Genomic DNA, 21,142 nt, shown 5'->3' on the forward strand with positions numbered 1-21,142 from the left:
CTCTAACGAAAAAACAAATAATATTTATAATAAAATACAATATGACTGTGACTGTGTAATATCAGTGTCAGTGTCAGTTTTATTTATATAGCACCATTCCTTACACTTATACTCAATGTGCTTACCAAAAGAGATAAAACAAAAGAAATTATAGACGTCTACGGTGTCTTGAGGCAATACAAAATGCAAACTAACAAACACAAACTTATTATATGTAGGAATAATTAAAAGGTTTGAAGTTAAACATGTGTTATTACAACACTAACAGGGTCCACATGATTACTTTTTATTATAATTATAAATTATTATAATTCTTGACCTTCAATTGTAAAAGATTTGTTTTTTTTTCCTGAGGTGAAAATGAAGTGGAGAGGGTAAAAAAAAAAAAAGAGTATTTCAGTGTTAATATAACTAAATGGGTGTATTTACTTTAAGCAGCTGGTTCAGGGTAAAATTTAAAAGTGTTATTTCATTTATTTATTTGTCTTGATGGTTGCTCAGTCATGCAGGCAATTAAATTCCAGACCTTATTAGCAACTCTATAAACAGTATATTCGCATAATGCATTGTGTGAACTGAAGAAGTTACTTGAATGAGTGACGAAACATAAAACTCTACGTCTTGTTTTGTCCCTACTGTAATATGTTCATGGACACCGTAATATTTCTACTTTGGGTCTGCAAAAGCTGAATAAATTTTGAATTAATAAAAAAACTAAATGATTTTAGAGGGATCCAAGTGATTCATGGGCTGTCCAAAGATAAGCGTTGAAGCACATCTGTGGCCTTTATTTTGAAAGAAAATGAAATGTCTTCCGGTTTCTCCCAGTATGTCGGGATGTGGCGGAGGAGCTGAAACAACGCAGTTAGTGGTGTCCTTTCGGACGACTTGGCCGCTGATAGAATGAGATAAGATGGATAAAGAGACGGCAGCGGATTGCTGTGCGGTTGAAGACGATGAATGTCCGGACTCGGAGGTTTTTTGTCTGATGAGAGTCGGGAGAAACTCTGACTGGCTTCGCTTGTTCGAAAACACAGAGGTGCAGCTTGCTAATGTTAGCTAACGTGCTATATTTATACTAACATGAAGCTTGCTCAGGTTCACGGCAGATTCCAGTTTACATGTAGGGGGAACATTACCCTCAATTTATGGTTAATAATTTAGAATTGTTTTAAGCTGAAGAGTGTCCCTGTCCGTTTTTTATAGAACTGGAGAGATGCAGAGTGGAGCTAACTAACGTGTTTATTTTTGGCTGTGCAGATCACCATTGGACGTGGTGTGGATGTAACTTACCAACTACTGTCTCCAGCCTGTCCCCTGATGATCTCCAGACTGCACTGCACTTTCAAACAAAGTGAAGACGGCCACTGGACAGTGACAGACAAGAAGGTGACAACGAGCTTTATTGTGAAATATATTTTAAAGGCTGTGCTAGAGGTCTTTGGTACAAGTCCTGTGCAGGGATGGGCTGCACTTTCTCTAAGGGAGGCATGCTGACGTGGATAAAGTAAATAGAGCCACACGAAATTAAAACATGATGCACATATTACTAAATTATGTTAAACCCCATTAGTTTGGGAAGATCTAGAAGATAAGAATGGGTCCATGTTTTAAAACCCACCAGTATTATGTTGGCATTTGGTGAAGTTTTGAGTCAGTCTGGTTTACTGTGACATAAAGCCATAAATACACTTGAGCATCAGCATTGTCAACTTTTTTATGTATTTATGTGTTCATCACAAATAAAGGATGTCAGGGAATGTCAATTTTGCCCATTTGTGTTGTAGGAAGTTTATGTTATTCTGTATATCATTTCATGGTATTTATTTATCACGCTCATCTTTATATAATGGCAACAAAATAAGTTTTGCAAACTGTGCAACAGATACCACAAATTATACATAGACAAGTAGCAAAAGTTTCAAACCCTTATAACTCTAGCAACATAAGATGAAAGGTGGACAGCAATACCATACTAATCATATACTGTTTTATGTTCTGAGGTACACTAAAATGCAGAAGGCCAAAGGTTCAGGACTTTCAACAGCAACATTGAATCACATTAGATGTTAGGCAATGAAAATGTGAAATAGATTAAGTTAAAGCGCCAATATTTTACCATTTCTATTTAATGAACATTTCCCCAAAGATTGTTAAAACAGTGTGCATCCTTATGCAAAATTTCCATGCTATGGTATTTTACTTGTAGTCTAAATTGCTTCATCTGCAGTTTTGCCTTTCTTTCCTTACTCACCGAATGAAATCTAGTCTGTTTTGGCCCTTAACAAGTGTGTTAAAGTCCGGTTCAGTGTCAGCACTGAGGTGGGATATGATTAACTTTCTTAATGAGAAGGTCTGTTTACATACAAAGTTAGATTCAAAGAGGACCAACATCTTCTGTGCATGCCTTCTTATGTGTTGAAAGTTCTCCTTTTTGAGAGAAGAATTCAAATCCAGTGGTGATACTGACTTGAAGTTCTCTGCAGTAGGGAATCAAAAGTGCAACAAGCATCAGTAATGTGTTCATTTTTAGCACTGACTTATGCAACACATCCTGGTGTACAATACAATGGAAAAATACCAGTTCCAGTTATGGGTTCATTTCAGTGTCTTTATCTGGATCTGCTTAAAAAGTCCCAAATTTATCTCTGTCAGGTTTGGACAGCTCTCGGTTGTAACACCTGTCAGTTTGTTCCATTTCAGCCTCAGCCTATCCGAGTGTGCAGCTCATGAATAAATCACTCCCTGTCATACTTGCTTTCATTTTGCTTTCTGAACTCAACTATGTAGTCTTTGGTAATCTCATGTACAAAAATTAATAATTGCTGTGCTTACTATTTCACACCAGCTACAGACTGAAATGTCTATTACATACCTCCCTCATCACATTGAGTTTATTATGGGTCACATTAATGGGGCTTATCGGTAACAGCTTTAATCTGGGTTTGAAAGAAGTTTGACGGAAGCTGAAGCCAGATTGTTGCCTCCAGCCGTGTCTTTTCCTTTGCGTCTATTACGTTCCTGCAGCATCAAACCGCTACAGGATCTACCCATGAGCCTCTCAGAGGAGAGCTAAAAACATTAACTCATGTGGCACAAGACAGACTGGATCAATCAGGCTCTAACACAGAATGATACTGTGTACCTGTGTTTACACAGCATCTCAGTTTTATATTTTTAGCAGCAGCTAAGCAGCTATCAGAATATAACTGGTACTGCAAGTTGTAGAAATCTTCATTGTATTAATCTAGGACATGCTGTAAAAATCACATGCCTACTATGGCTCTGTGCCCATCCCTTTTGTATGTTTCTCTGAATGAAGCTGTGGTGGGGAACGTTAACGTGGACGTGACCTACAGTCTGAACGGCAGAATGACGTCATTGTAAAATGTTGCATGTTTGAAAAGCGTTTCAGTGTCCTGGACACGAAGGAGTGGACTCACCCGCTGAGACGGCTCCTGAAATTGTTTCGGTGTGAGGAAATATCCTTAAACAGTTTACTCTCCAGCATGTGTAAATGTCTTGGAGACAGGATGTTTAAGTAGTGTAGGCTTGTTGTGTGAACATCCTGTACAAGACACATGGATTACAAACAATCCACAGTACCTTCGTGACATCTTTTGACCACCTCTGTCATGCCCACAAAAGGAAAATTACTCCTGTCTCCCAGCTGGGATACGGCTCTGGGTCACACCAGATGCTACAAAGTCCAAGAAATTTAGTGGGTCACTTAATATTTGCATGTGCTGCCTTTCAGCCGTGTGATGAGTTTGTATTTTAAAGGCCTGTCCAGGGCAAATTAGTTGAGGCGATAAATGCTGCTGGTTTTGTTATCTACCTTGTGCACAAAAATTATAATTTTATAACTAGTCAATATTCCTGACCCTTATCCATAAATGCCTTTTTACAGTCTTGTTATTTCCAGCAACTGGCAATATGTCTGAGCTTAAGTTTGGGCATTTAAAATCTCAAGTTAATTCAGTTTTAAGTATGTTTCTGTACCAGTGTATTATATTGGTTCTGTTTTTTTTCCTCAGAGTCTCAATGGTGTGTGGGTGAATGGAACTCGTCTGCCTTCTGATGAATCCCGTCAGCTCAGGCTTGGAGACTCCATACAGCTCGGAGTTCCTGTAATTGGAAACAAAGCAGAGTTTGACTATGTCCTCGTCCAGGAGCCCCTCAGAGACATTAAATGCTTCCTGGCAAAGAAACTGGTAGAACGAGTAACTTCAAAATCTGCCCACATATCTAAGAAGCCCAAGAGGAAATTGACCATGGAAGAAGTGGAGCCATCTACTTCGAAGCCCAAACTCTACCGCTGCTCTTCTGCAGACAAGTCCTTGGCAGTGCCCTGCCCTTTATTTCTGCTAAAAGGTCAGCAGCGACTCAGTCACACAAAGCCAGAGGGAACCGGACCTGGCAGAGATGACCGTCAAGCAGAACGACCTTCAGATGGCTCCAGCGCTACCCGTGACTTGGACAACTTGCAAATGTAAGCCAGAGTAACAGCAAGATAAGAAATAAATGTACCCAGTAATAAAAGAGTGAGTTAAAAATACTACTCTGAAGTTTTGTCTTCCTGTGTTTATTGTCTGCAGGTACAGTCAGAACATTCTGCTCTTAAGGGAGCAGGTGGATGACACCCAGAGGCATGTCGCCTCCCTGGAGGGGGAGCCCCGACAGGCTGACCCGCTCAGAGAGGAGCAGGTCAGGGAGCTGCGAGGTCAGCTAGATACACTCAGAGCTAAAATGCACAGGATGGAGACATTAGAGAAGTCTTTTAGTGAGACTAAAAGGCTGCTAGAGGTGAGTTGTTTTTTTGTTTTTGTTGTTGTTGTTTTCTTATAGTGTCTTTTATGTTTCCTTCATTAGCACCCATTTTAAAAATAGCCTCTGTTTGTTGTCTTGTTGTTACTTTCTTTTTAAAAGCTCCTACAAGTGACAGTTCATGCTTTATTGGCCCTGGTTTGTAAGCTGATATTTTAAATCACGTCTGTCATTAAATTTTAGTTATTTGACAGCCAGCAGGCCTCTGGTGTGATTGTCTCTGACCAAACAGTCAGAAACAGACTCATAAGGGTGGCCTGAGGGGCTGACGTCCTCCACTGGGGGCTGTGCTCACTGCCCTGTGGTGCCCGATTGGAATTAGCTATAGAATACCAGAATTGGCAGGTCTCTCCTTTTCACGGATGAGAACAGTTCACCCTAAGCACGAATGATAGACACTGGGAAATGTTGTGCTTGTTTATTAAAACTGCTTTGGTGTTGTGTTCATGATGATCTGTAGAGGCACATCCATCAAGGAACACACAGGCCTCTACTCTCACATAGAGGGTAAATACAGCCTCTGTGTGAAAGTAGATGCACAGATATTGGGATGATATGCTGATACGCTTTCAGCATGTTTCATGGTGATCAGCAGTTCTATAACAGATGGACAAAAACTGAAAGATTAAGCGATGTAGGCCCAATACTTTTGCACCTATAGTCCAAAGAATACAATTTTTGCATAAATAATTGCAAGACTCAAAATATTCTCTTTCGCCTTTTTATGCTTGTAGGAGCAGAAAACGCAGCAACAAGAGGAGCTTTTAAAAAAGCAGCTTGAAGAGGCCCTGCAAGAAGTATGTAGCATCAAACTAATTTCTGTGCAGTAGCTGTTAGAATTCAGAGTGCTTACATTTTGGTAAAGCAGAATATGTTTTAATATGTGAATTTGTTTTCCACAAACCCTTAGCAAAAGAAAGTGATAGGTGAACTTGCGCTCTCTCGACAAGGCTTTGAAGAGATTCTCTTGGCCAAAAACAAGGAGTTGGAGGTGACAAAGGTATATTTAGTTAATGTATTTTTTTTTTCTCCCTTATATATTTCCACCTGCTTTTGCTTTCGGGGCTTCACTCCATTTCATCTGTTACAGGAGGAAAAGGAAAAGGCAAGAGCCCAAAAAGAGGAAGTAGTTACACAAGTGACCGAAGTGCTGGAGAACGAGCTTCAGTGCATCATCTGCTCAGAGCTCTTCATTGAGGTAGAGCTGATTACAGTTTAAAAGCAATTATTATGAAACTTATTATACGTTGTTTTGTCTTAGAGCTGATTTGTATACTAGACGCCTCTAAATGTCATCAACCTTGGTTGATTCCCTGCAGGCCGTCATTCTGAACTGCGCTCATAGCTTCTGCTGTTACTGCATCAATCAGTGGCGCAAAAAGAAAGATGAGTGCCCCATCTGCCGGCAGGCCATCCAGTCTCAGACCCGCTGTCTGGCACTAGACAACTGCATCGACCGTATGGTGGAAAACCTGAGCCTGGACATGAAGGCGAGGCGGCAGACCCTCATCTCTGAGAGGAAAGGTGAGAGGTGCGTTAACAGTGGTGTCCTACATCAAATATGTCAGAGATGCATGCGTGGCATTATGACGTCTGCTTTCACTTACAAACACAAACCACTCAGAGTAAGTTTTCCTTGTTTCAGATAAGCGAGCTGTTGACCATGAAGTCATCAGATCAGGTCAGTGGAAAGCAGTGAAATGTTTCCTTGATGCTGTTGAGTCCAGTAACAGAGTCGGTCGGCTCATTCAACAGGGAGAAGTTCAGTAGTGTGTCATCTGTGGGTGTTTGTGAATTTATAAGCTGAGGTCACTTTTTTAGGTCATAGTGGAAAATTTTGTTTGTTCAGTCCTATGAAAAACTAAGTGCACCCCATGATTCAGTAGCTTATAGCTTATAGTCATTTAGCAGCAATAACTTGAAGTAACCATTTTCTGTAAGACTTTCAGTCTCTTACATTGTGGAGGAATTTTGGCCCACTCTTGTTTACAATGTTGTTTAAGTTTATTGAGGTTTGTGGGTTATTTGTTTATCCAAAACTCTCTTAAGGTCCCACCGCAACATTTCAGGTGTTTAGGTTTGGACTTTGGGCCATTGCAACTTAATTGTTCTTTTTCACATGCAGTTTGTTGTAGTTTGCTGCTGTGCTTGTGATCATTGCTTGTTGCATGACTCAGTTTCAGCCAAGCATTAGCTGTCAAAAAAATGGCTTCACATTTCACTCTTGACTACCTTGGTACACGGAGGATTCATGGTCGACTCAAAGACTGCAGGGTGCCCAGGTCCCGTGGCTGTAAAACAAGCACAAATCATCACCCTATAGCACCAGGTTTGACAGATGGTATGAGGCGTTTGTGCTGATAGGCTGTTTTCGGTTTTCCCCACGCATAGCACTGTGTGCCCAAAAGACTTAACTTTGTCTTATCTGTCCAAAGAACATTGTCCCAGATTTCTTCCGGTTTGTTCACATGCAACATTGCAAACCTAAACTATGCTGCCATGTCCTTTTCAGAGAGAAGAGGCTTTCTCCTGGCAACCCTTCTAAACAAGTCATACGTGTTCAGTCCTTTTGTAATTGTGCCGTCATGAACTTTAACAGTTGAAATGCAAACTGAGACCTGTACAGTCTGAAATGCTTGAGACCAGTAAACTGCCCAAACCTTTGCTTTCTATAGAGGTGCTCACACTTGCAGATGATCAATTAATCAAATAGATTTGAATTGCAGCACCTTCCTATAGAAGCAGTAAGGTTTTATTTGGTTTTTCTTAAAAGAAAACCATTCTTTTTTCGCAACTGTTAATGCAGAGGTAAAATTAAACACAGTAAACTGTAATATTAATTTTTGATTTACATCTTACTTATTAACAATAATGTGCAGCAACTTATTCATCATATCAAATGACCAGAGAGCCTTGGCAAGTCTGGGTGAGTTCACTGACTGTGTTTTGTCCTTTACCAGTATCCTGGACCCTCAGATGGTGTGGTGGCACCATTTGTATTTTTTAAGTAGTCGATGGCTTTCTAAACAATTATAAAACATGCCTGTCTTAGTTTTATAAGGTGGCGGCAGCACAGGGGGGTTGTGATGAGGAAAGGTGGATTTTTCAAACACAAGATGGCAGCACAATGACGCATTTTCTCTGTATTAAAATTGCAGAAAAAATTAGGCTTTCCTAGAGAAAGAGCTAAGCATTGTGTATAGTTGAGTTAGTCTAGTATAGCGGTGGTGGAAAATGAGCATCATCTGGTCCTGATGTTGGTGGTTTTAGTCTTTATCAGGTTTGTTTCCAATTTGAAAGACAGAGCAACACTGATCTCATCTTTTTAAAGTCTGATAAAGAGCTTGAGAGTGCCTCTTGAAATGTTTGCAAAAAGCAACTTTTTGCCTTTTTGTGTTTCACAGCAGCTGAATCTGCAGAGGTGATGGTGATCCCCGATGATGACAGCAGCAGCGACAGCAACAGCAACAGCAACAGCAGCAGCGACAGCAACAGCGACAGCAATAGCAGCATGGTGTCCATAGATAGCAGCCTCAGCTCCGTGTTGTCTGTGGACACGGACAGTAGCATCCATTTGGAGTCCAGCTCTCCGTACAGCGGATACTCTGATGACAGTTCTGATGAAGATGAGGATTAGCCCCTTTTTCTCCTCTGGGCTGTAATATGGAATTAGACTTTTCTGCTGTTGAGTTTCGCCTTTCCGTGGAATGTTCCCGGGACATTTAGGATAGAGGATGCAAAGTTTGGTCCAGGCAGGTTTATGTTTAGTTGTTTTTGGTTTTTTTGTAAAATAATCATTTGTGTTGTCTTTATTTTCAACTAAATGAATAAAGTTTATTCATATGCATTTCAAGTCCAATTTCTGATTCCTTATATTTCAAGCAAACCTGGGAATTCAAACTTTTGTCAGTGCCACAGAAATCCTACTACAGGGTGGGCCATTTATAAATAAATAAATGGCCCACCCTGTAGTGGTGGGCCAAACCAAGCACACCATTGTTTTTCCTGTGACATTACCAATAAGTTTGATGTGTCACATGGCCCTCTTCCTATTGAAAAAACAAAAGTTGTATCCAAGATGGCCGACTTCTAAATGGCCACCAAGGTCACCACCCATCTTGAGGAGTTTGCCCCCTCACATATACTAATGTGCCACAAACAGGACTTTAATATCACCAACCATTCCTATTTTATTACGGTGTATCCATATAAATGGCCCACCCTGTAGAATGTTTTCTGGGATTCAGTACTAGCCATGCTTCATACTTTAACTATAGTGATTTGTCTTTTTATATGGTCCCACCAGCACTAAGGGTAATCCTCTAATTTTTCCTGAAGTATTTTGATTTGTCCATTATTGACCAAACACTTGCATATTTAGAGCTCAACCAACAGCTGCAGGTTTAGTGATAAATGTTTTACCTCTTTAACATTCACTGGCCCAGGTAACTAAAAATTCTGCTGTGTTTTGAAAGTCGACACCTTGGTGTTGAGTTACATTTGCAAACAGGCTCACAGTTCAAACAATGTGTTTAAACTGTGATTAAACAACAAATGTTTAAAGCTGGTACCACAGCAACATCAGTCCCTTAAGACCAAACAGCTATTTTGTTATCATAAGGGGGTAGATACAGGCAGAAAAAGGGGATCTAGTGGCTCTTTTATGCTTTGGAAAAGGGATGTTTAATTAGATTAGAATAGAATAGAATAGAATAGAATAGAAATATCCTTTATTGTCCCTCATTGGGGAAATTCAGGTGGCCCAGCAGCAAAGTGATAGGCAGATGGAGCATTCAGATTAAAAAAAAAACTATTCACAACATAATGACAAAAAAATACTGTGGAGTTATTAAGTTATTAAAAAAAATTCAATTATTAAAAACAGAAAAAGAAAAATCTGCAATTAGGAGGCCAACATCACAGCAAGAAGATCCTGGGTCCAAATCCATCTTGTATGGTCTCCCTGTGCCTGCCTGGCTTCTGCTTCCTCCCCGTCCAAAGAAATGCATGTTATGTTAATTGGCTGACTGTGAATGATTGTCTGTCTCTCTATGTTAGCCTTAGGATTGGCTGACAACCTATCAGGACCCTGCCTTTCAAGTGGGATAGGCTCCAGCCCCCTGTGACCCTGAATTGGATAAGCGGAAGAGAATGGGTATATACAGATGGCTATAAATCTCCTATGATGAAATATTTCTATGCTGATGGGCTGCAGCACAGTTTATAATGTGGTAATGCTGTAGTAGTAGCACTTCCCAGAGCTATTCTCATTTATTATAGACTGCCATGGTTTCTGGCTGTGAGTCAGGGATTAGAAGCCAGGAGAAGATGAACCCCAGTAAACTGAATCTTATATAGAAGTGTTGAGATCAAACATAGATCTCCTTCGTCAGCTTTGTTGGTTCAGTTTGTTTTTCCATTAATAGAAAAAGAGGTAAAAGCACATTAATGCTGGTTAACTAGCATAAATCCATTAAGCCTTTTCTTCTTCAGATGGAAACCATCCTCCTGGATTTAATAAGTTAACAAAACTAACAAGTCTCGGTGTGTTAGAAAAAACAAAGGCAAACATGTTTTTAAAACAACATACTGTCATTTGTTTTCTGTGGCTCCCTGCCTTCAATTCATTCCCTGAGTCACCTGGGAGTCGCCCTGCCTTGCAGACAGGCTGTGGAGCTGAGAGGCTTGCAGAAAACCCTGGCAGCATTCCACAGTTTACCTCAGCTCTCACTGCTTCAGCCTCATATAAACAAACAACTGAATGACTTCAAGTCTTAACATAGTGTGGGAATTTTCAGTAGCTTCGCATGATTCATAGTTGCTGAGATTATGTTTCTTTTTTTAAAATTAGGATGTTTACTTGGGCTGTTGAAGTGCACAGGGCGATATTTAAAGGGCACCACTTCCAAAAAGGCCCTATTGTCATCATGCCCCTTGACTATTAGAGCTGTCATCTGAAAAAGATCATGAGATCATGAGTTACTTCACAATGTTACACTTCTAAATCTACCAGCAGTGGGCGTCAGATTTAAAAATAGATTTCCATCTTGGAAAGAAGCACTTCATTTTGGTAAATCCTTCTATCTTTTAGTAATTAGACACACGCTCTGTTGCCTGGCAACTAATGCAACAGCTCCTTGGGATCTGAAAGAAAATGAAAGAGAGATGGCACCGGCTGCTCCGGTGCTAATGCACACAGTCCTCAGACTGCAGACAGGCAGCTTTGATCCTGTGTTAACTCCATGGCCTGGCTTCGGTTGAGGTCTTAATTGCACTATAATCACTGCATCTATCTAATGCTCCTGAACTAAATCACTTATTATCCCTGAGAAACAGCAATTATTCAGGAAGATGTATAAGCAAATATCCTGCCGCGCTGGACTATTTGTTAGGGGGAATAGGCCGATTCCGATGTAAATATTCACACATTCTTAAATTATTATTATTATATCTTAAAAATACAATACTTGCATTGCCCAATGCTTGGATGGTCAATGCATTACCAGAAAGTAGAACTAAAAGTACCCAGGCATGTTATTCTTTCTTTTCCTTCTTCTGATTCGATACCTCTGGCAAACAGTAGGGTTGAATAGCTGGTGGGTGGGGCTTCTGTGCTCATAGCCAGAACTGTGTCCATAAGATAAACATTAGGGATGCCACTCTTCACTGTCATCACAGAGCTAAGAGTTAAAAATAATAATAAAAAAAACGTACTTACAAAAGCCTAACTTGCTCATACACTCTTTACTGTTAATTTTGTCCTTGTTTATCACGATTTTAATAAATTATTGGAAATGTTTTTTGTTTTTCTCATTTCTCTTGTTTGCTTCATGCCAAAACATCAGAGATGCCACTCTGATCAGTAAACATGTGCACCTCTTATGTGGTGCAGTAACAACCCCTCCCTTCGAACACTGTGATTCACTCCACAGAGAGGACTGGGACAGCAGCCTACAGAGTGAGTTTGCCTTCTGTGCTGTGGATGCCTGATGTCATGCCAGTCCATTAAAGCCAGAGTACAAGGGACGCGTGTGTCTGTCAGACCACGTTACACGAGGACGACAGTGATGGACTGCCTCGGGGCTACAGTTGGAGCCTCTCGTTCCTCCATCCGAGCCGCCATCCGACTACTGGAAGCAACCTCACGATGCCAGTAACAGCTATCTAACTGTTACTCAGTCACGCTCTCTCTGCCCAAGCATATGGGGAGCAGAGTCAGGATTGCAGGATCATGTACCTGCTTTCATCCATGCTTGAATGTTACACAGCTGATGAAAGCTGATGAAGTCCACAACTGATTAATTCAAGGAACAAATTTATCCTGCATCTACTTGGTATTTGATTCGGGCACTTTAAAGCAAAGATTCACACAAATGTATGAAATTAAGTGTTACATCTTTCCAATGCATCAATGCAGCGAGGCTACACACTCTCGTTCCTTCTTTACAATGCTACAATGCTTTTCAGACTATGAAAAAATGCTCTAAGTGTAATTTGCGGGTTATGTGATAACAGTGGTGTCAAGTTCAAACGTCTCATTCTCTCAGTGCAATTAGCTCCTACAGCTGACTCTAAAGTTTCTGACTCCATCTCTATCCATGTAAAATAACTTGGCTTTAAATGATGTTTTGCTTAATAACAACCATGAGTTTCTTAAGGTGGTATTTACAGATTTCTCACCTCCTACACAGTAGCCGAGCACCTGTTTTGTGTTGCTTGTGAGACAGATGGATCCACTCCAGTGTGCTCTTTTCCAAAAGGCCCATGGTCCAGACCCAAGGTCCATCTGGCAGTTTGGTGGCATCTGAATGTGTTTCACAGCATGATCACTGCTTCCTCAGATGCAAACCTAAACACAAAGCACTCGTTTCTCTGTGAAAATAAAGCTGTAGTTGTATAAATACTGGATGTTATTTAAACATGCGATCTGTTCCAGGTAGCTTTGATTCCCAAATTAAGCAACTTATGATTGTATTCTTCTTCTCTTTCTACAGCTCATTGTTATTATTATTAATATTAGTAGTAGTAGTGGTAGTAGTAATACTATAGCTTGTCATTTTCTGTGTTGTGTATTTAAGAAAAACTGTTTCATTCAATGAAGCTCGGAAATTTGTTTTCCCGAACACTGGTGACTCACAAAAATGAAAATGATTTCCATGTGAAATGAAATGTGTACATCCATGTGTCTTACTAAATTTTGTATTTATTTTTTGTCCCCTAAACACAGCAGTAAACAGTATAAACATGTTTATACGTACATCGAGGTATCGGTCAACATTCAGAGTAAAAACTCAAATTTCCCAGAGACGTTAAAGTAAACTCACTGCGTTCCGTTCCCATGGGAACAGATGAACCCTAAACCAGTACTGCAGGTATGTTAGCATGTATACGACAAGGATTAGGCTGTGTATATCTAACTAAATGACATAAAATAAATATTAAATAGCTGAAGAAGTTTTTATTCGATAGCTATAACAATGGTGGGACTACATGCTCTTAAGCTAACTATGTAAGATACCTTATTGGCCAGAAGCTAGCAACTTCTGCCCAACTTCAAAAGCGACTCAATAGCCCAATAGCTGAGCTAGTTAGACTCACCACATAACCACAGTTGAAAATATAATATCTGTCTATGAAGGAAACTTTAAATGTGTGATTTATTTATTGACTTATTCATTTTTATTATTCATTATTTATTTATTTAGTCCACTTCTGGCACTTATTTTGTAAAATTATTGTAATAACTTTATTCGAACATTGTTAGGAAATAAAAACTGCACGTAATCGCAAAATGTAATCAAAGTAAGGTTCTAAAACGCTGTTTTTTAGTTGAATTTAAACTAAGCTGATGCAGTTTATAAATTATTATTTCATTTATTAAGGGGAAAAAGCTATTTGAACCTACCTGCCCTGCCTGCCACCCCGTTTGTTAAATTATTATTTTAACCACATTTTCAGAAAGCTGAGTTCAATTTTCTATCCACACCCAGGACTGATCACTGCAGTGATCAGTGTAGTAGACTAAAAGACCACAAAAAGTAACACACCATGCCATGATTGAAAAAAGCAGTTGAGAAACCAAGTCATTGAGATCTATCAGTCAATGACAAAGCAATTTCTAAGGCTTTGGGACTCCAACAAACCACGGTGAGAGCCATTATCCACAAATAGACAAAACTCGGAATGGCGATGAACCTTCCCAGGAGTTGCCGGCATAGCAAAGTTACTCCAAGAGGACAGTGATGACTCATTCTGGGCAAAATGGCACCCATGGGAGAGTTCCAAGGAGAAAACCCCCGCTAACCAAAAACGACACAAAGGCTCGTCTCACGTTTGCCAAAAAATACCTTGATGATCCCCAAGACTTTTGGGAAAATATTCATCTAAAATTTTGGCCCAGATTTATCCACACTGATGTGAAAGACTCATTGCCAGTCACTGCAAATGCTTTGTTACAGCTCTTGCTTCCAAGGGTTGCATAACCAGGTATTAGATTTAAGGGACAAATACTTTTTCACATCGCCAGGCTATTTGTAAGGTGATGGGCCAGATAGATTTAAATAGCTTTTTCCCATAATAAATGAAATGATCATTTAAAAACTGCATTTTGTATTTACTCGGGCTATCTTTGTCTAATGTTAAACTTAGTTTGACGTTCCGAAATATGTAAATGTGACAAATATGCAAAAAAGTTAGAAATAAGGAAGGGGGCAAATACAGCACTGTACTTTCCCCATACACTTCACTTAAGGATTTTTTAAGTGTCATAACTCTATATTATAATGCCTCTCTTTATCCTCCAGGGCTAATCTTAACCAAAGTGAAGATTGCAGTAAGATGAGGAGGATCATTGCTGAAGATCTAGACTGGTCACTGGCTACAGTGTCTAGTTTGTCAAACCTCTGTCTCCAGTGCATAGTGAACAACTTTGAAGGTGGTTTTTAGTATTGTTATTATCCAAAAGTTTACAATCTCACTTGTAATAAAGCTGGAACTTAATTGCAAAATGTATACCTGTTACAGAAAAGCCAATATATGAAGAGCTTACATCCAGTGAGAAGGACTTCATTCAGAACAGAGTGTCCCTTTCCCTGCCTCTGCATTTTGCAGCCAATGTTTTCCCAGATGGCGTTTATTGGAAGCGACGCTGTGAGCAGAAGTGGAAAGTTTGTGATGTCTCTAATTACGGCGAAAGCTGGAAACGAATGTTTTTTGAAAGGCAGCTGGAGAACATCATTGAACTTTTTGTTCCAGGCATAACAGAGCCAAAGACAGTTCTAGACATGGTCACGCTTTGTAAAGACCACATCAAGAAGCTAAACATCGCTCAGCTTCTGCCACCTGTCAAGGAGCCGCAGACGGAGGATGAGGAGCAAGCAACAGAGCTGACACTTGAAAATGAGGATGATAAATCTGGTATGGACCACTTTGACTTTAGGATCTTGCTTGACAAGCTTACAAACCTGGAAGAGCTGCACTTGGTGTACAAAGTCAAATCATGTGGTATGAACTTTGAATGGAGCATGTTTGAGATGACCAACCGAGACTGTGAGTCCCTCGCCAAGGCACTTAAGTCCTGTAAGACATTAAAGGTAAGTATTGCATTAAATTACATAGTACTCATTCCAGATATCCTATCTGAAAAAATCTCCCGCCCGACTTCGTGCAGAAATATATCCCCATTCTATGTACGTTTTTTCCATTTACACAAGCCCTCAAATAACAGGAGTGGGATTGGGTTGAAATTTGGTACCTTATTTTTTTCCAGCATTTTGATCCTGCTGGATAGCTGCAGGATATTTTTGGAACAAAGAAGCTCAAAAAGCTGCAGCAAAAAAATCGGTTTTAAAACCCAGGTCACTCAGGAGTCAAAATCTACTCATTGCTCAATCCAGTTGTTTTTCTGTGACCAACTTTGAGCATCAAAATTAAAGAATATGTCAAAAGTTCTGCAGAAAAAACTGCAAAAATGTATTTTGTGTAATATTGTAATATTTTAATACTTGCTGCGGTTCTGGCTGCGGGGGGGCAGAAGTCTTAGCAGAGACGCCCGGAGCTCATCTGGGCGGACACCAAGGCATTCTTAAGCAGGCCAAGAGATGTAATCTCCCATGTGAGTAATGGGTCTGCCCTGGCACCTTCTTCTACTAGTGCACACCCAAATCCCTCACCTGCATCCATTAGGTATCCTAATCAGATGACAGAAGCCCCTGACCTGGGAAGAGTAGCAGCTCAACTTAGAGTCCCTCCTGAATGACCAAGCTCTATCTATTTCATATTCCAATACTGATGCTCAAAGTTGATTATAGAAGACGTTTTGCTGAACAAAAACAAAAAAGCTGATAAAAAATTTGATCTTATTACAGTTTTTAACTGTTTTTATGTATGGATGGATGTATGGATAGTCCGTTTTTAAGTGTCTATCCGAACATCTATCCATCTGTTTTTCTTCTACTTATCCAACAGAAACACAATGGTATGATGGTACATCCCCCCAAAAAATAAATTTTAATCCGATCTAAAAAGTGCCACATTTCCAGCATTCACTTTGTACTTTGAGAGCCTGTAGCACTAAAAATGAAGGCAAGCATATTCTGAGGGTGTCCGCGGAGGCACTGATTAATTTTTCAATGTTTACCCATAAAACATTACTTAGCTGATTGTGTGGTGCTGATGCATAAGCATGTTATTTTTTGTGTGTTGCTTGGAAAGACCCATCACAGGTTCTTACTGTTTCCTCAGCTCTTTCGGCTCCATCTTAGCCACCTTGAGGATAAAAAGTGTCGTTTGTTGGTGAAGTACCTTTTAGACCACCCCTCCCTGCGCACTCTAGATTTTTCTCACAACGTGATTGGAGACAGCGGAGCCAGAGCCATCGGCAAATTGCTCACAAAGAGCAAGCTGGAGATCCTGAACCTGTATGACAACAATATTGGCGGCCCTGGGGCCAAGGCTATAGCTCATGCCTTGTCCAAGAACACGACTCTTGTGTCCCTCAACCTATGTCTGAACCGTCTGAATGATGAGGGTGGTCAGGCTATTTGTAAGGCCTTGTTGAACAACAAAACCCTACTTCACCTGCAACTGGGAGCCAATGGGGTGACTTGGCTTACTGCGCTTTCCCTGTCTAGTGTGTTAGCACAGAATAACACCCTGAAGAGCATCAATCTCTCCTGCAACACGCTGGGTGAGGTAAGTGAGCCATAAGTCTACTTTTCGCAGCTCCTGTAAGAAGAGAAGGAAAAATGCTAAAATTAGAAACATGCTTTCTCAGAATGATGCTGAAAAAGTAGTCTATTGTAATTCCTTATCATGTGGCTGTTTTATTATTGAAAGAAAACTGATTGCATTTCTCTAGACTGCAGAATCCATTTTATCCAAAAAGTATAAATTCTGCACCCTAACCATCCTATGAAATTTGCGTTGACAAAGATGAGATCTCCATTAAAACCCTACAACCCTATATTCAAGAAAGTACTAACAGGAATAGAAAGATCGTGTTTCTGCCTTGTTAGTTAATTAAATCCAGAAGTGAATTTAAAATCCTTGTCCGCACATACAAAGTACATACAAAGTTCTGAATGACCATGCCCCTTCATATCTTGAAGACATTTTGGTTTGATTATTATCCCAACAGAGCCCTTTATGCTCAGAGTTCCTATAATTGGAGACTAAGCCTTGAGCTACACTATAGTGCCAAACGTATTCGCTCATCTGCCTTCTCATGCATATGAACTTAAGTGACATCCCATTCATAATCCATAGGGTTTAATATGATGTTGGCCCACCCTTTGGTGCTATAACAGCTTCAACTCTTCTGGGAAGGCTTCCCACAAGATTTAATAGTGTGTTTATGGGAATTTTTGACCATTCTACCAGAAGCACATTTGTGAGGTCAGACACTGATGTTGGACAAGAAGGTCTAGCTAGCAGTCTCCAGTCTATTTCATCCCAAAGCTATCAGATTTAGGTCAGGACTCTGTACAGGCCACTCAAATTCTGCCACACTAAACTCGCTCATCCAGACCTTTATGAACCTTGCTTTGTACACTGGTGCACAGTCATGTTGGAACAGGAAGGGGCCATCTCCAAACTTTTCCCACAAAGTTGGAAGCATAAAATTGTCCAAAATGTCTTGGTATTAAGAGTTCCTTTCAGTGGAACTATGAGGCCAAAGCCAGACTCATCCATCAGATTGCCAGATGGAGAAACGTGATTCATCACTCCAGAGAACATGTCTCCACTGCTCTAGAGTCCAGTGGCGGCGTGCTTTACACCACTGCATTCAGTGCTTTGCATTACACTTGGAATTCACTGAGCTCCTGAGAGTGACTCGGTCTTTCACAAATGTTTGTAGAAACAGTCTGCATGCCCTGGTACTTGATTTTATACACCATTGAAGTGATTGAAACACCTAAATTAAATAATTTTGATGAGTGAGTGGATACTTTTGGCAATATAGTGTATCAGGCGGCAGACACACTCTTTAATTTTAAGGTTAGACTTCGAAACTTTCCTTTTTTAAAAAGCTTATAGTTAGTGAAAAGTAAGTTGTTTTATGGTCACGATTCATTTAGTAACCGGAGAATTTCTAACAGCAGCCACCTGATGGCAGTCACATGCATGTCCATGTTTCTCTTTTGATTTAACTATGCTCCTAGTGTTGTATTTTGCATCTGGAAGCACGCGCCACCAAGAAAGTGAATCCTCTATGCCATTTAGGAGGTTATTGCCATCGTGGGCTTGTAAAGACCACATCAGGAAGCTCGATGAGGCCATCTTTTCATGTAATTTCATGTGTAAAATAATAAGTCAGTTAACTGATTATTCATTTATTAGAACTTTACTCAGCAACAATTAAGGATAGCGTTGAAAACATCCATCTGTCTGAGCTACTAAAGTGTATGCGTTTTTTTATTCTGTGATATTATTTCTTCTTTAATGTTTTTTGACTGCTGTTTAGACCAAAGAAGCTATTTTAATTTGGTCAACATGGCTCATAAATAGTATATCAATAAGTTAATAAAACTAATAATTGATTTTTAAAAAAGAAAGAAAAGAATTTTTAGTTGCAAAGATTTTATTATTATTATTATTATTATTATTGATAATAATAATAATAATAATAATAGATAGATAGGTTTGCTGTTATCCCGAAAGCCACGCAGATTAAAACATGTCAAAAATTAGCTGACAGAGAGGAAGAGTGGAACAAAAAGTCTGTTATTTTAAGTTATGGTTTCACTGTAACCACTTATTACTTCTTCCAGTTAAATTTGTCAGCTTTGGAATGCTGGTTTATTTTGAAAAACTCTCAAAGCATGCTCACGCCTGTGCAGACACAGTACAGTGAAGTCAACAGAGCAGCTGTAAAGTACTAGGATTTTCAATTATTCATAGATATGTGTGGGAAAACATGAAATAATGGAAAACTGAGTAAGTGTTGTTTCCCCAAGAGAGGTAGATCTGAATTCCCCCTTCTCATGCTCTCTCTTCTTCGGATTTTAACTGCATATTGTATCTCTGACTGGAATACACTGCGGAGGATCAAAAATCACCCACATAGCAGAAATGCAACATGCAGTACCGTCAATATTTCTGACCTTGGTTTCAGAAATAGAAATGTCTGTTTTACACAAAACAGCAAAAGACTGGTGGCACCAGCAAAGGGAAGCTTATAAAGTGTGCCGTATTTCAAACTGCAAGGTTAGCAGTGAGATGTTTTTTCAAGGTTATTGAGGCCATCAGCAAAGCTTTTAGGTGTGTGTGTGTTTGCATTTGTGCAGGTTGGAGGGAACGCTTTGGAGGAGGCGATGTCTCACAACACCAGTGTGACAGAATGTAATATCCACTTGACAGACATCGAAGAGCGGAAGGTTTCCGTCATTAACCAAATGGTTTGGAACAACCAGTTTAGAAAACAAGAAACAAGCCCAAGAGAGAAGAATACTGAGAATGCCAACTGATGGTTTTTATAGTATAAACCCATCTTTATCAGCCGTCTGTCTTTGCTAAACGTATTCATCTAAAACCACAATAAACGAAAATATGCAGCAAAATTCAACCAAATTTGGTCTAAAACACAACAGATGTAAGTGAGCCCTACACTAATTCTAACGTGAGAAAAATGTAGGCTATGACGTGACATTAAGATCTTTAAACTATCTCAAATGAGTTGTCTGATATCTACTTATTTCATAATGATTGAAGCCGATGATTGGTTCCTGGCAGAGCAGGTCATGTATCAATCACGGGTATCCTGCACTGTCATTAGTTGTTGTTTCAAACAGTCTCCTGAAAGTTAAGCAAAGTTTATACTGGGATCTACCCACTTTGCGTAGCCAGCAGGGGGAGGATTGAAATTTAGAATTTAATTGCATTTCTGTGTGCTCTGTGGACACATCACAACTCAACACCTGAAAACACAATCAATGGACATTTACTCCAGTTCGAGTAACATTTCCGGAAATCTTCCAGCTGAGACTTTTTAGACAATGAGTAAGTGTGAATAAATATGTCCTGTTTTGATTCATATGAAGCAATAGGAACCAATGAGCTTGGGACTGAGGGGATGGACCAACACACTGCTGCTTCTGTTCTATTTACTACACTTGTTGACAGTATTAAAAGTTTCCTTTGGCTCACAAACATGCAACACTGGTCAAACAGTTGACCTCAGATCAGTGACCATAGTCTTTCTGGCATGTCTGTTGTGTATTTTTAAACAAACAGACCATATTTTTTAGTGAGCATTTCAGTTTATTGAGTTTTTTGTTCTACTTTGATACACATGTTTGGTATTCAGTCCTTATGTAACATCAAGGCAACGTCGTGATGGTGTTGGAATACATAGAGACTTGCATTGTTTTATTTTTACCTAATCTACTGGTAAATAGTGTAACTCTTGAACTAGGCGGCAACAAAATTATCAGTCAGATGTAATTTACAGTCATAGCCATCAATCAGGTGTATGTCACATCCATCCTAAAATCACAAATCAGTCTCCAGAGCCATTTGAAGAGAAAGCAGAAAAATCTATGACAGAATACTGATTTATTATATTTAGATCCTTAGTAATCACTAAGCATATGTTTATGCTTAGATATACCTTATCCCAAAGCAGTCAAATCACACCAACAGCATTTGTATTTTAAAAAAAAAAGGTGTTATAAAATGATTAAAAACGTGTTTAAAGGGAAACAAAACCATCCCAAAACAGCCTTTTAAGGGGGCCTTTTCTGCTTCTCTCCATTTAATAGCAACACATCAAATCTGTCCCTGCTCCAGTTACCATTAAGTGTGTGTTTGTGTGCAC

The 21,142-nt window shown here is 39.6% G+C and overlaps 2 protein-coding genes and 1 long non-coding RNA gene across 11 annotated transcripts; 2 read left to right on the top strand and 1 right to left on the bottom strand.

Moving 5' to 3' along the window:
* Positions 1-803: 803 nt before the first annotated feature.
* Positions 804-8,680, top strand: rnf8 (ring finger protein 8, E3 ubiquitin protein ligase). 5 transcript variants are annotated; one of them, XM_019345625.2, is made up of 10 exons: positions 805-1,054; positions 1,261-1,389; positions 4,038-4,492; positions 4,599-4,806; positions 5,562-5,624; positions 5,738-5,827; positions 5,918-6,025; positions 6,147-6,351; positions 6,473-6,508; positions 8,232-8,680. In XM_019345625.2, the coding sequence occupies exons 1-10, from the start codon at positions 914-916 to the stop codon at positions 8,462-8,464; spliced, it is 1,668 nt and encodes a 555-aa protein (XP_019201170.1). In that variant the 5' UTR covers positions 805-913; the 3' UTR covers positions 8,465-8,680. The 5 variants fall into 5 exon arrangements, with proteins under 5 accessions (XP_019201171.1, XP_019201170.1, XP_019201173.1 ...); XM_019345628.2 differs by having other exon boundaries at positions 6,147-6,358; positions 8,232-8,332; XM_003446294.4 differs by having other exon boundaries at positions 806-1,039.
* Positions 6,742-13,166, bottom strand: LOC102075584 (uncharacterized). 2 transcript variants are annotated; one of them, XR_269881.2, is made up of 3 exons: positions 13,086-13,166; positions 12,508-12,699; positions 6,742-7,118 (listed from the first exon to the last, which is right to left on the bottom strand). It is a non-coding gene; the product is annotated as an uncharacterized LOC102075584 (long non-coding RNA). The 2 variants fall into 2 exon arrangements; XR_003214144.1 differs by lacking the exon at positions 6,742-7,118 and adding an exon at positions 9,021-9,955.
* drc5 (dynein regulatory complex subunit 5) lies at positions 13,118-20,960 on the top strand. Of its 4 annotated transcripts, XM_025898791.1 has the most exons (7): positions 13,118-13,199; positions 14,631-14,761; positions 14,851-14,976; positions 15,082-15,419; positions 16,570-17,019; positions 18,489-18,614; positions 19,614-20,960. In XM_025898791.1, the coding sequence occupies exons 2-7, from the start codon at positions 14,665-14,667 to the stop codon at positions 19,791-19,793; spliced, it is 1,317 nt and encodes a 438-aa protein (XP_025754576.1). In that variant the 5' UTR covers positions 13,118-13,199; positions 14,631-14,664; the 3' UTR covers positions 19,794-20,960. The 4 variants fall into 4 exon arrangements, with proteins under 4 accessions (XP_025754576.1, XP_025754575.1, XP_005475046.1 ...); XM_025898790.1 differs by having other exon boundaries at positions 14,851-15,419; XM_005474989.2 differs by lacking the exon at positions 18,489-18,614 and having other exon boundaries at positions 14,851-15,419.
* Positions 20,961-21,142: the final 182 nt, after the last annotated feature.

The sequence above is a fragment of the Oreochromis niloticus genome, linkage group LG15 (assembly GCF_001858045.2).
Source record: "Oreochromis niloticus isolate F11D_XX linkage group LG15, O_niloticus_UMD_NMBU, whole genome shotgun sequence".
Classification (NCBI taxonomy): Eukaryota; Metazoa; Chordata; class Actinopteri; order Cichliformes; family Cichlidae; genus Oreochromis; species Oreochromis niloticus.